The following is a 15,321-nucleotide window of genomic DNA, read 5'->3' as shown; positions in this document are numbered from 1 at the left end:
CGGTATTATAAATATAAAAACTAATGAAGTAAAAAATATGAAAATATAAAAATACTGTATAATAAATTAAAAATTATGCAAATCAATCTAAAAAGATGCACTATAATAATGAAAGCTATCCCAAATAAACTTTTTTTGTGCACAATTATAGGGGAGGGTAGAAAAACCATAAAGTACAAGTCATTATTAAAAACCTGATATTAAGATAGATTTCCCAAAATGCCCTAGTCCTGAATAAACGTCCCACCTACTTTGTAATTTGTTTTTAAAAATTGTGGACTCCGACATGTTGACAAAATTAATTTCAGGGGTAAACCAAAAGTCTCTCCATTTTCTCAATTTAACATATTCTGGGATATTTTTGAATGCTTTTGAAGAATATTTTCATACCTTAAACACATTATCCAACGAAACATCTACACAGTAAAAGAAGCATAAATCTGAACCAGACCGAAAATTCTTAAACTCCACCTTGTTATTCAGACCCCCACTTTTATTAAATTTTGCAATATTTTATCATAATTTATAATATACTTGGGACCTAGAGTAGTCGAAAATGAAGGTTTTTAAGCCCTTTTCAGAAAAGAATCATTAAATTATATTACGGTGATATTTTCCAAAATTATGACCCACAATCTCACTCCAGTCCTCTGTTTAGTTGTTCACTTATTAGACTGAGGTTATTGTGCTATACAACACGTGATGGTACAGTATTGTCAATCCCTTGAAGATGGTACAGATTGACTCTTACAATTAAGCATTAAAAAATACAAGAATACCTTCTATCATTCAGCAACCAATTATTGCAATGAAAATATTACCCAAGTTTTATTTTCGAAGTTGAAACGAACTCTCCACAAGAAGCATATAAATATCTTGATTGCATGGCAGCAACATACATTTTTGTTTTGCAGCATCGTTTTTCAAGTGCATTTCAAAATCAGCCAGTAACTGTCCTTACGTCATGACCCTAATAAAAACAAATAGAAATGAATCAGTATTGAAATCCAGGCATACAAAATGGTGTATAACTAAAAGAGATTTGTAAAATTGTTGATAAGTTATTTACAGCTTTCAATAGACTATAGTAGAAAGACCCTTTAGTAAGACAAATTATTCAGATTGTTTCTATTTCTAAAGAGTTACAAAAGGTTACAAAAACCTATTTTCAAAAATATTTTGAACTTAGGTCAAGACTTTGTGTACTGTAACAAAATTTTAGCTTCTTTTGATGTACAATGGAATAGTATCATCAATAGTCTTGTATTACTGGATTATATTACAAAAAATACTTACCTTGTTGTATTTTGTTCCTTGTTCAATGGATAAAATGATCTATTTCCAATGAAATCCCAAAACTTCAATGGCTCAATGTCGACACACATTCAATGTATCCTATAAACATGAAAGTTTTTGAAAATTTGACACACTTGTAAGCTTGCCACCTCAGAGTTTAAAAAGTAATTTCTCTGTTCTACACATTTTTTACAAGCAATCAGGCTGCAAAGGCTTGAGGCCTCAAATTTGTCAATTATTTTCCACTATCCCGAAAAGTGACAGCTGTTTTAGATGATGTAACCATGGCCAACTATAGCCCTTTGACCCAATACACATAAATATGGTATAATATTAGGGGTATTCAGAGCAATTTTTTCAGAAAATGGACCAGAATGCTAAGTAACTCTAGGCCTGACCAGAAAATTGGAGTTGCTTATTAAAAAATGTGCATTTAATCATGTCATCTTTTTCCATACAAAAACCAAAACGTCAATATTTCTTTGTTTTTAGACTAAAAAAATACATAAAAGGCCTACCTTCAGCTATGTTATCATTTGATATTCCACGTTAAGTTTAATTAACATTATTTTTTACTTCAACCATGTTATGACAAAATAAGAATTTTCCAAAATAAAATGATCTGACAGCTTGCATTCCAACCAACCAACTTTTATTTTATCTCCTGAAAATGGAAAGACAACTAGTTAAAACAAAAGTGACCAGCTTTGGTCCAGGGGGATCAAGAAGTTAGTACAAGACATCATACCAGTTGGTACCTGGTGGTGTGTTATGTGAATTTGATTTCCTTACAAAAATCTTAAAATCGGTTTGCAGGTTGTCAGAGAAATTTATTACCTAAAATATTTTCTAAAATGTTGTAATTTTCTATTGAAAGATGAAAAAATTCAAAGGTTCTAAAGGGTCCAGATATTATTTTATCTGATTATATTCTTTTTATCTGTCACTGTAACGAAAACCTACTTTCAAGGAAAGTACTAAGTGTATACCGTGAGTGGTCCTAAATTTGACACCGCCTTGCTTATTCCCCCCCCCAAATAACGGGTATGAAAAAAAATTCTATGTTTGCTTCAGATGCATCCGCGCTGTATACCTATATGTTTCATTTTAGTGGTATCTTTGAAAGACCACGCCAGATTTAGAACCACTCGTGGTATGTGTGATGATGTTACCAGCTTCTTACGAAAAGGCATTTAGATGACATGTCTTGTACTAGCTGCTTGACCCCCTACTTGGTTGATTATCAAGAAGAATTCCTGTATATACATTACACATTATAATAGAAAAAAAAATTGGTATTAAAACGTCCTTGGTGGAAAAATTTTGAAAAGGAGGCTTTCACCTAGGGGGTGGGGCACTGATCTAGACAGCCGACAAGGATGTGCCGTTGGAGTTTGAAAAGTGGACCCTGTCAGATATGAATTTTCGGCAAAATTAGGACTCTGTCAGAACGAAAAATTGTCCATTTTCACCCTGAAAAGTGGCAAAAATTAATAAAAGTAGATGAAAAATTAAAAGATTTTCTGTTTTCCACCCTGAAGATTGTCCAAAATTATCAAAAACTTAAATTTTTGGGAACCTGTCATATACCATGAGATTGGGCAACTTGCATCAGTGGAGGCTAACATGCATAGCTCTCGAATGATTGACCTGGCTGGTTGGTCATTATTAAAATACAACATTAAATCAAAACAAAAATGGTAGAGTACTACTACTAGCAGAGCTGCGTAGTTCATTTGTTTTGAAATTTTTCTGATTTAATTGGTCAGCCGTCTGATGGCTATGGAGCCTAAAAATGGGACCCTGTCACCAGCAGCGAAACATACCCAATTTTGCCTAAGTGCCTCCCCCTGGGAGGCTAATAGCCTGAGCTGAAGTTTTTCGAAAGTAAATTATTGTGGAAAATCCATATCATCCACTGGGGGTTAACAGACTATAACTTGAACTGCCCATAGCTTTAAAAAGCTGTGGTGTAGCCATGTGTATACACATACCACACTTCAATCATACTTTTTGTGTCCAGCCAGACTGGATGGCACTGGACACAAAAAGTATGATTGAAGTGTGGTTGATAATTAGAAATATATAAAAAGGAGCTCACCTTAGCATCTTTTGATTCCCATTTCATATCTTTAGAATATAGTTTCCATTTGCACTGCATTTTGGCTTTGCTTTGGTTTGCTGTCTTCCTCGTCACACACACACACTGCCTTCCACTCCACAGCTTCCAGTTTCAAAATTACAAAAAGAAATTTTGCCGGCAATCATAAACCATAACATTCGAAAATAATCTAAGTTTTTTTCCGGGGGTTTGCAAAAGTACTTCCAATGATGTGGATATTATATTTACAGTATTTAACCAAAAACTGTGTATGTAATACACTTAGAACAATTTCATTTCACAAGAAATTTAGATATTTTAGTATCTTCTTGTGTTTTAAACGTCAAAAATTATGCTTCAAATAGTCTTTTTGATCCCCGGTAATCATCAGTGCGGACTTTGGTTCGTAAACGTTTTGGCGCGTCCTTCTTTCAGCATCATGGAAAAACCAAGAGAAGTTCATCTTTCGAGAAGTTGAAAGACGTCGAAATACGAGCGTCGAAATTTTTGCTTTTTTTATAAGAAGAACCAGAAAATTTTGGCTCAGGCTGGGCTGTCTGGACTGTTCTTAATTTTTCGAGGTTTTTAGCCTTAAGTGTTCTTACGTTTTTTTCCTTAAGAAATTAAAATGGCTTAAAATCTCTTAAAACCCATTAAAATCAGCAAACTCGTGTTCTTTTAAAATTGTTCCTATAAAAAAGCGTGTATTTAAAAGATATTAAACATTAAACATTAAACGTAAAAGTGTAAAAGTTCACCTTTCGAAAAGTTGGAAGACGTCGATATACGAGTTTAGACATCTTTTTGAAAAATTGAAAGTTTCTATTTCGAAACTTTTGAAAAACAGAGAAGTTCGTGGTTCGTCTTTCGAAAAGTTAAAAGACGTCGATAAATACGATCTTTTAAAAAAATTGAAAGTTCAAATTTCGAAACATTTGAAATACAGAGAAGTTCATCTTTCGAAAAGTTGAAATACGTCGATAAACGACTTTTCGACATCTTTTTGAAAAATTGAAAGTTCATATTTCAAAACTTTTGAAATACAGAGAAATCATCTTTCGAAAAGTTGAAAGACGTCGATAAACGACTTTCGACATCTTTTTGAAAAATGAAAGTTCATATTCAAAACTTTTGAAATACAGAGAAGTTCGTCTTTCGAAAAATAGAAAGTTGTAGGAAGATGAATTTTCAACAAAATTCAACAAACTTGTAAGTTCGTCTTTCCAAATCTTGGAAAAATAGAGAAGTTCATCTTCCTAAAAGTCGAAAGACATCGAAAGATGAGCTTCCAATATCTTTCGAAAATTTTGGAAATTTGTCGAAAGTTGATCTTCTCAACATCTTTCGAAAATGGAAAGACAAGATTTCGCCCAGTGGTTTGCCCGGAGTCAAAGCAGAAGAAAAACTTTCAACTTTATGCAAAGGTCTATCTTTTCGTAAACGTTCATATTCAAGTCCTGCCTCGTTGTTTGCACGGATAGCTTTTCTATCGTATTCACCTGTCAAAAACAATCCATATCCAATCATTTTCTCTACACACATGATCTAAATTAGGTCCTTTTTTGCCTGCTAGAACATCGTCAAGTTTAACATAGACACCTGATATGGTATTACCAGAGTTATATTTAAATCCCATTACTGTTCCAACTTGACCGTTAACCAGTCTATCAGTAATGTCAATATTCTTGCAAATTAAAATTCGGGCACCTACTTTCAATTCTAATACACGGGCAAGGCCACCTGTTTCTCTTGCTTTTGCAGTTTCAATAAATCTGACATCTTGGTTTGTTAAATGCTTAGGAACTTCATCTTGTGCAAATATCAAATGCTTTTCAGTTGGTAATTCATTGAGTTTTTCTATGTTATATGCATCAACTGGTTTATTTTCTGCAAAAATATGAGTTACATCAGAGGGATAATCTGGACTGTCTTTTGCAATAAATCTAGATTTTAAAAGTTCTTCCTTTTCTTTGTCTAGCTCGCCTAAACGAATTTGATTCAAGAGGTCAATAAAATCAATATCATCTCTCTGTCTCATGATCTCTGTCAATTCAGCGATTTGGAATTTACGCCATAATTCAAACCCAATTATACCATGTACTGTGGAGCAATCCGGTTTGTAGATAAAATCTTTAAAAACTGGTGGCAGTTGATATAAATCACCACAAAGTAGAACTGACTTTCCAGCAAAAGGTTTATCTACTTCAAATATTTTGCGTAACCTTTCATCAATATTTCTAAACAAGCGGCTAGACACCATGGAAATTTCATCAATCATAATAACTTCCACATATGCAAGTTTCTTTTGCAAATTTTGCTTTGATGATGCATTCAGTGGAAAGAAATCTGTAGTAGGAATAATCAAACCGCTGTGTATGGTGCTTCCATTGACATTAATTGCTGCTACGCCAGTTGGTGCAAGAACTAAAATTCTTTATTTTGTGGGTTCTCCTCCTCTGTACATAAGAAGTTTTGACACAGAATGATAGATTGTTGTGAGTAAATGGCTTTTTCCTACGCCTCCGCCACCAGTTAAGAAAATATGTAATGGCTCAATACATTTAGGCACTTTTGAAGAAAGGTTTTTAACGAAATCTCTTCCCCATTTGTGAACTACATCAAAAACTTCTCTTTGTTGGCGATTTAGAGATCTAATACGAGCATTTACTTCATTATCTGGGAGCAAAATTGATTCCATTGGAATTGAAGCTCTGACATGAGTAGTGTCATTGTTATTTTCATCATCCGATTCTTCATTATTGTTTGTTCTACTTTGAAGCTCTGCATTTGTTTCATCATTCTCCTGCTGTTCAAAATCATTCATATTGAGAATCAAATCATTTCTGTACCTTTCTAATGCATCATCTACTAAACCAGCATAAGTTTGGGTCAAAGCTCTGTTTCTCTCAATCCTTTCAATGACACCTGGTTCCAATAGCTTTGCAGTATAATTATTGTGTTCTTGGGACAATAATTCGTTCTCATCAAAGAAAGGTAAGTACAGCATGAGGAGGTGGTGGGCGTAATCTTCCGGGTACTTGTTTCTGTTAGGCTGATGAAGTCGAAGTACAAGTGGAACTTTGCGACATTTTAGTTTACCTTTCATTGAACAAAGTTTAACAATCTTTGGGTAGTTGCTTGAGAGATGGTTTGATTCTATCAAATTATCGTCCAATTCATTAGGCTGGCAATCATTTTCACTACATTCTTTATAGACAACACTGTATAATCTCAAGAATTCCCCATAACACATTTAAGCAATAGGTTTATTAGGTCCAGTTCTTTCTCTTGGTCTATCACAATACCGGTCAAGCATATTACTTTTGAAAATTGAAGTACTATCTTCAGGCAACTCATTAATTTCATCTTCACTAAGGCACATTCTAAATCTCTTTTCTGGGACATTAGTATTTGCAAAAGTTACACCTGGATAGAGCTTACGAAGCCATAGCTGTGGCATACTGAGATAAACTGCTTCTTGCACTGACACTTCTCGCTTTGACACATAGGCATGCGCAACAGATTTCATTTGTTCATATTTGTCACCGCCATTTTCAAAAGCATCTTTAACAGCTTGGGTCATAGCATGAGATATTTCATCTTCAGTTTTAGAAAGATATGCACACATGTAAGTTGCATCTTTGTAATAATTAAATACTGGTTGAATATCCAGATTTGCTTGCCAAGCTTTAAGACCTTCTGTAAAGTAGTTATTGACAAAGCATGCATTTGTATTGCGTTTTAAGTAAATGTGAAAATCTTCATCTTCAGATACAGAGAGAGCATATTCATAATCTTCCTTTGGAATGTCTAATTCAGCTAGGACTTCATTGATGGTAGGAACTGGATTAAAATTTTCTCCATCAGGGTTGAAAAAGTTTCATTTATCAGGATTAAGGTTCTCATTGATGTAAGTCCTTACTTTTGTGAAAACTTCTTTTCGCAGAGCAAGTATGGCTTCTCTTTCCTCATGTGGTAGTTCTTGTGGCAAGGGCTCAGAAACTATTGTTTTCTCAGAAAAAAATCTACCAAAATAAAACCTGCAGGGAGTGTTTTTATATTTACGGCAAGTTTTTGAATGGCGGTGTAGTTGGTATGTCTTCACAAGGTTAAATAATTTGGGATCCTCTTCTACGGATGGTAAATAGACCTTGATTATTTTATCAATGAACATAATGTACTCATCTTTTGTTTCCTTGGTCAATACTGGTGCATTTAAAATCCACAGAAAGGAATGAATGTGAGGGCTTCCGCGTACTTGAAATTCTACTCGAATAGCGTAGAAACTTGTTTTACCGAGTGGGCCGTCCAAAACAATCGTTTTAAAAAATACTTCTACTCTTTATTGAAAATGCCTTGCTACAAGTACAGGGTTACTATTTAATAAATCACACCTTTCGTTATAAGAAAGATTCTTGATAAATTCATCGGTTACGTTTTGACCCTTGAGTTTGTAAATTATAGAGATGAGTTCGTTCCAGCGAAGATTCGCACAACTCAATGTCTGGAAGAAAGTTGGCGGTCCTAATTGTTTAACCATTGCTAAAACTTCTTGCTGGAATTTTTTCCAATATGCTGGTGTTCTCCTTTAACAGTGCTCATGAAGGCAAAAGCCTTATCATTTGCAATGAATTGTCTTACTGTTTCTTTTAAATTCTGACTTAACATACCAGCATTTAAATTTGAGCCAGCGACTTTTCTCATTGCGACATTTATCTGATTGGTCAAAGACACTTGTTGAGTTACAAAGTTAGCAAAAAATATGTAGTCTGGGTCTGAAGCAAACTTCTGAGTGTAGTTTAACAAACGCTGGTTGAAATATTTGGATGGACTTAGTTTAACATCACGTTCAACCTTGTAACCAAACTTCCCTTTAGGAAATAAATGAGGATGCGCAAGCATTTCACAATTTTCATCATTCAAGATTGAAATAGGTTTTTTACCCTGACCAGGCGCTAACGACAAAATTTCATTATCTACTTCTGCATCAGAAGGAGTGTGAGGCATTAGAGTTGTTTCATTTGCATTTGAGCGGTGAGCATCAAGTGGGTTGGCAGTTGTCTCAAGCTCTTCAAAATCTGAAGCAATATTATGTGGTTCATCAGGTTCATGAATATCGTCACTAGAAACATTTTCATCTGATTGGTGATTTACATTGGAATTTGCTTCATCGTTAAGATCTGAATTCTGTATCATGGTCTCATCATTTGAAATATTACTGACATCAACTTCTATGTCTTGATAAAGGGGGTTGTTCTCTTTGAAATAATTCAATACACGCTGAATGAAATCAGGTCTGATGGGCTCAAAAACAACATGTCCTTTATATTCTAGTTTCCTTTTGAGTTTAACAATGACTAATCCATTATCATTTGCTCTTCTTGGTAAAGTATTAGCAATATCTTCAACATCGATAGGTACATTACAAATAGATCCTTTGAGTTTGGGAAACTGACCTTTTGGCATAATTGCAATTTTTTTGAATAATATTCTGCGAGAAATCAAAATCTTTTCAAGCCTGCGAAGAGTATGAAATTCAGCCGGTAATTCGTCAAGGCTGAGTTTATTTTTGACAGATTGACATGGTAAATCATTTTTTTTTAAGTTTGCCATGGCATGTTTTGCAAATGTATAGTTGGCCATCAATTGAGAAAACTTCAGAATAATAATATTCTTGCGGCATATCATACTTTTCAGGTGAATATTTGACAACTGTTTTCTTATAAAGGCATCTGTTACAGCAAACACAGATGTAGAAAGGACCTTCACAAATAAGTTTTAAAAATTTTGATACTAGATCATTTTTTTCATTTGCATGCTTTTTGTTTGGAGCCGCAATATTTTTCTCATAGTGTGATTTTTTTGTTGCACTTATCCGCTCTTTGTTTTTTTTACAATAGATTCTATCTGTTTTATTTATATTCTCTTTGTTTTGGGAACGATAAGCTTTTATTTTTTCATTCAATTTCTCTTTGTTTTGGGAACGATAAACCTTTTTTTTTTCATTTAATTTCTCTTTGTTTTGGGAACGATAATCTTTTTTTTTTTCATTTAATTTATCTTTGTTTTGGGAACGATAATCTTTTTTTTTCATTTAATTTATCTTTGTTTTTTTGGTGGTATTTTTTATTAATTTTTTGACGCTTAATAGAATTGTTTCCATCTTTGTCATCATTTTTACGCTTCTTTGTAGAATTTATCACGAATACAGAAAAGTCTCGTTGGAGAATTTCTTTAAGCTCTTCTTTTAGTTCGTTGACTTGAATAAATCGAATTTCAAAGTAAGTACTGTCTTTTTCCATTTGTCGTAAATAAAAAAATTGGATATATTTCTCAAGTTCAAAAACGTTATCAAACTTTAAAAGACATGATTTTCCATTTGAGGGATCAAGCAATCCGAGTTCATTTCTACTATGCGAGTCAAAGATAAAGTAACCCTGAGGCCGACTCATAATTGCGATAGTAAAACCGTTAATGATCATTAAGGCATTGAATTCTAGACTTTCAGATTCACTCAGAGGGATTTGAAGGAAAGGATAATCATTAATCAGGTTCGCTTCGCCGTTTGCAAAATTCAAAAAAATGAAATTAGTTATGACACCATTTATTTCAATGAAACGCGGCATTTCATCAACAGAAAGATGGGAGTTTGTATCAAGCTGTTTGTATAACTTATCACCTTCGATTAAGATTTTGTCAAGGTCACTAGTCTTCCAAAGATTAACGCGTCGAAAATTTGACCAAAAGATAGCATACAGACAGTTAACGCTGCACTGAGTGCCAGCAGTTTGGCCAAATAATTCCTCATTGGCTTGATTAAATGAGCCTAAAAGAAATTTTGAGACGTGGTACGATGGCAAATTTGACATTTTTTTAAAACAAAAGTGACAATAAGGCTTGCTTTGACAAAAGTTTTGGAAATTTTGAAGATTTTCTTGAAACTTCAATAGGTTAGATAAGCTGTATTGACTGTGTGAGTTAAGTAAGCTTCGTAGGTTAAGTAAGCTTCATAGGTTAAGTAAGTTAACTATGGTAAGCAAGAGGATGCAAGGAGCTCGCATGCAACCTCAAGGGGTGTAGCCGCTTGTCTGATATATAACACAGACAAGCTTTATGCTATCTTTTTGATAACTTACAAGTGAGGTAAATATACCAGTGTACACTTGCTGCTATCTTTTTTGAAAATAGCTTTGAAAAGAAATTTTAATAAGTCAGTATAACTCTCACCTTTTGAAGGTCATAAAAGTTGAGACTGCTCGATTCGAATTCTTCTTCTTGTCTGAACATGAGGATGAAACAGCTGAGCCAGCTATTATTGCGAAACCTTTTCACCACTCGCTCAACGTTCGCAGTCTTTTTTGCTAGCATGTAGAAACCACACTAAAGGGAATTACTCCCATTACACTGACACGGTTTCCATATGCTAAAAGCGAATAGACTTCAGGAAGTAGTGGCGCAATATGAGGGAGATAACGACTGACGCAATAATTAAATCGGATTTAGCAAAAATCAAATCGGAAAAATCGGAATTAAACTTAAAGTCTTGACGACGACCTCCGACAAAAAAACTGCGAAAGGGATTTGAAGGGTCACCGGGGCTGACCAATTAAAACATTTTGTCCTATTCCTAAATGAATTACATACAACTATCAAACTTACATACAAATATTCTACACAAGAAATCTCGTTTCTTGACACTATAATATACAAAAACCTTAAAACACAGAAACTACTAAGTAAACTTTATACAAAACCAACGGATACAAAAACATTACTACATTACCAGTCATACCACCCACTACATACAAAGAAAAGCATTATATATTCACAAGCAATCAGTTATTGTACAATAATAAGTGACAAAAGACTACTAGAAAAACATTTAAGAAGCCTCAAACTTACTTTTCAGTCAAGAGGTTACCCTGTAAATACTATAAAAACAGAAATCAGAAAAGTTCAAAAAATAAGTCAGAAAACGCTTCTATACGGATACATACCCCGTTATAAAAACCCTTACAATACTAGAAACAACAGTCAAACAAAATATCTTGTCTTTACAATCCCATATTCAGAAAATTTCAAACCGCTAAAAAAGATTTTGACAAGAAACTGGCATCTTATTGACAAAGACCCAACACTGAAAATGTTTTTTTCGAAAAAACCATTTATAGCATACAAAAGACACAAAAACCTAAAAGATATACTGATACAAACCAAATATTATTAAGTTAAATAAACAATAGAAAGGGATCAAGATACTCCCCTCATGTATATTCATCATGTAAAGTTCACGAGATTTGATTTCAGTCCAACCCTAACATTTAACTGGTAATATAATATACTAAATCACCCAAACTGTAAATAATTTTCAACAACAAATCTATATTTAAATATTATTCCAGCATTTTATAACATCATCATATTTTGGTATTATGATATACATTAGAAAAAAATGTTATGATAAATCAACCTGAGATCCTCACTTTTCTAACCTGAGATCAAATTGTGGTTGTTTTCTGCCCACCTAGCTGAAGCTCTAAAGGGATGGGTGAAAACATACAATCTGACGAATATGCAATCTCGAAATCGTAAGGACCGCGTTCGTCTAAAAGGACTGGGGATGACAACAAAGTCGCGTGATTGTGTTTACGTATAGGGCGCCGTATCAGTTTTTGACTTTCTGGTGCACAACAAGATTCTTGTTGTAAGATTTTCCGCGAGAGGACTATTTTCCTCAGATGTATAATTTTCAAGTGCCTTCAGAGGTTTACCGTGCACATAAGAAAATTATGAACAGCTGTTATCAGGTTACACTTTTCCTGATAGGGATTTTGTATTAAAGTATTCTCAAACACTCAAGTCAAGCCTCAAAACACTGAAAACATCCTATTTTTTACTTGTTTATTCTAATTTCGGACACAAATGGCTCAAGATGTTTGCAATAAGACCTTAGGTTAGAGAAACTTCCCTCCTAGGTTAAAGAAATTTCCCCGGGGGGGTACTAGGGCAAGATGGGTTACGGGGATGCTCCGCTGGTCAGGGTACCTTTTTTAACCCCCACGAGTCCCAGGTAGGGTCGCAAAAACACCAAAATAGAAAAATCAGTCCCTCGTAGGGTGCCTTTTTTTGGAAAATTTGGGAAAAAAATAGAAAATTTGAGAAAATTTTGGAATTTCAGTCCCATTCAGGGTCACTTTTTCGCAAATTTCGAGTCCCACGTAGGGTCCATTTTTCGAACCTCAGCGGAGCACCCCCGTCGGTCGACAAGGGTAGTACCCCCCCCCGGGGAAATTTCCCCTACGGTAGGTCAAAAGAAATTCTCTCTGGGTCACGAAAGATTAAATTTTCATGACCTAGGTCACCTAAACTAGAATTCAGCTTATGGCCTTCAGGCTCTTTCGTAATTACCATTATCATCAAATAAAAAGAAACGTACATAAATGCGCAAGCTATTCAAAAAAAATTTGAAATTTTCAATAAACAAAAACAATGAACCATTAATTAAAACTTAGAACACTTTCAGTAAACATAAAACACTACTGAATACACTACGGTAATAACACCAAATTACCTTCAATATTAGCTTCAAATTATAAAACCGTTGAGGATGCAGTTACTAAAAAGCATGGCCCAATGTCGGGAGAGGTTATTGAAGAAGTCCATACCGGACCGGGCCGAAAACCTCATGGATCGACATGTATCTTCAACTGATGACCTCTTAAAACGGTTTTTTATCTTACAATTTAACTAAAATAATACGAGAGTTCCACCATGGACCTATAACCATACGTAATAAGTCTTTTAATCTATCTAAATCATAAGAAAATATATAAAATATAAAAAAAATAATTACTATATGGTAAAAGTCCAGATTTTACACCGAGAAATTTATTCTTTATGGTAAAAGTCCGGATTTTGCATCGAAAAAAATAAACCTATAGTAAAATGTTAAAATGTTAAAAAAAACAACATTCCTACCTAGTAAAAACGCTGAATTCACATGGAGAATTTATCCTACCTCCAAAAAATCTAATTGACATGGAATTTCAATTAGGAAATTTGCTATTTTCCCATCTAGAACCTTGTGACACTTTTCCTAGGTCAACTCCTTATCTGGTAAAAAAAGAAATTTCTATATGAAATGTGCCATTTTACCAACTTGGATTTTGAATTTTTTTCCTGTGTCTGGCGGCACAGACCCTCAGCTAAGTAAGCATTGTTTACCCCATTACACCCCAATGTTCCACCAGGGAATACATCGTCAAATTTAGAACTTACTCCCGATTCACTGGTCGAAGACTCGGACAGAATTCTCCTCTTCTTTTGAGTTGAGCATCTGCTCTACTGGGAACTGGTTAAAATCGTTTACCGTTACAGGCTCATATATTCCTCCCTTAGCATGACAAGCACCTAATTTGTAACCCTATTGATTGGAAATAAGAATGAAATATTAAATAGTAAGTTATTAATTTTTCACTTCTATGGTTACAGTTGATGGGCATTTTTAAGAATTCCTAAAAAATTACCGGTAGCCGAAAGTATCGTTCATTTTGAGAAAATTTTAGCTGGTATTGATCAAGTTAAACTAAAAGATGTTCTTTAAGGGGATGGGTATAATAGATATTGCTTAAAATCTTTCAAATAGACATTAAAAATGAAAGAAAAAACAAAATTGAATACATTGAATTGAACACTAACGTTACAAAAAGATCTTGCAATGTTTTACGGTGTTTATGAAGTCCTTTCACTCAAAGGTAAATCCTTACAAAAAATTCCAAAAAAAATCAGAGCATGGATGATTTAAAGCATATATAGATCTGAGAATCTTTTAGCTAAACCTTTCAGTAAAGCATCAAAAATAAAATTGCATTGTTACATTGCAATAGTCAGAACCTTTTTATCAGCCAATTTCTAAGGACATCATTTTGTAGACCCTGAGTAATTTAAAATTAAATTTTAATTATCAATTAAAATTGGTTCAAGCTCGTCGTTACTTGACCTCGGGCAATATTTCTCAGTACAGCCCTCACTAACCGGTCATTATTGTATTAATATCTCAAATGTATTTTCTTCCTCCAAAATTGAGTCACCATCACTGTCTCTGTCACTGCTATCATCATTATCGCTGATCTTTTCCGAACCTTCAGCAAGTGTACCTGTAAAAAGGGTTATAACATTCGAGACAAACCTAATAATCGAATAAACTAATAAACGGGAGATTAGGAATAAGAATGTCCCAGGTATAAAATTTTCGAAAAATTAATTAGAGAAGAAGACGTGTTAGGTACCCAAGCAAACGGCGAATTTCACCGGCCCAAAGACTCGAAAATTGAATTCGCCGGCCCTGACAGTCAGCGGGAATAGAATTTTACAGTTTGCGTCTACAGGTCATATTTCAAAGAAAGCCTAGCCTGTGGTACCAACAATAAACTGTGTCCTAACAGCAAAATTAATATGTAGTTTTCATTTAAATTTAGATGGACTTTTGTTAAAGAATATTTTGAACATTTAGCGAGAAAACGATGTATACCTTGAACAGTTTTGGAAATTTCATTTTTAATCAATTCGATCACAGTCTTTAGCTTCAGGTTTCAGGTTTCAGGTTACAGGTTCAGGTTTCAGGTTTCAGGTTACAGGTTCAGGTTTCAGGTTACAGGTTAAAACGGAATAATTGCCAGACCAGATATAAATATACATTTCGACTTGAAGACTGCAGACCAGATTAAAAAAAATTATATTTTTATTTTTCTCTTTTCTGTGTATGTTAAAAGTTTTTTTTTCTAAAGGCCGTGATACACTTGTCAAAATTTTTTATAAGAATACGACGTTTGAACGGAGATAATCGTGCATTTTTTTATAAAAATATAGAACGTTCAGCTGAAAGTTTTTCAATACCATTCTATTCTCATATGAGCTTTGTGAAA

The 15,321-nt window shown here is 34.0% G+C and overlaps 1 protein-coding gene across 1 annotated transcript; it reads right to left on the bottom strand.

Moving 5' to 3' along the window:
• Positions 1-4,892: 4,892 nt before the first annotated feature.
• Positions 4,893-5,675, bottom strand: LOC136798250 (uncharacterized). The gene has a single exon (XM_067054830.1). The coding sequence runs from the start codon at positions 5,673-5,675 to the stop codon at positions 4,893-4,895; it is 783 nt and encodes a 260-aa protein (XP_066910931.1).
• Between the last annotated feature and the right edge of the window lie 9,646 nt (positions 5,676-15,321).

Source organism: Clytia hemisphaerica, unplaced genomic scaffold (assembly GCF_902728285.1).
Source record: "Clytia hemisphaerica strain Z4C2 unplaced genomic scaffold, Clytia hemisphaerica genome assembly, whole genome shotgun sequence".
In the NCBI taxonomy this organism is placed as follows: domain Eukaryota; kingdom Metazoa; phylum Cnidaria; class Hydrozoa; order Leptothecata; family Clytiidae; genus Clytia; species Clytia hemisphaerica.
Note: the sequence above shows the minus strand (reverse complement) of the source record. Positions and strands in the feature narration are given on the sequence as shown.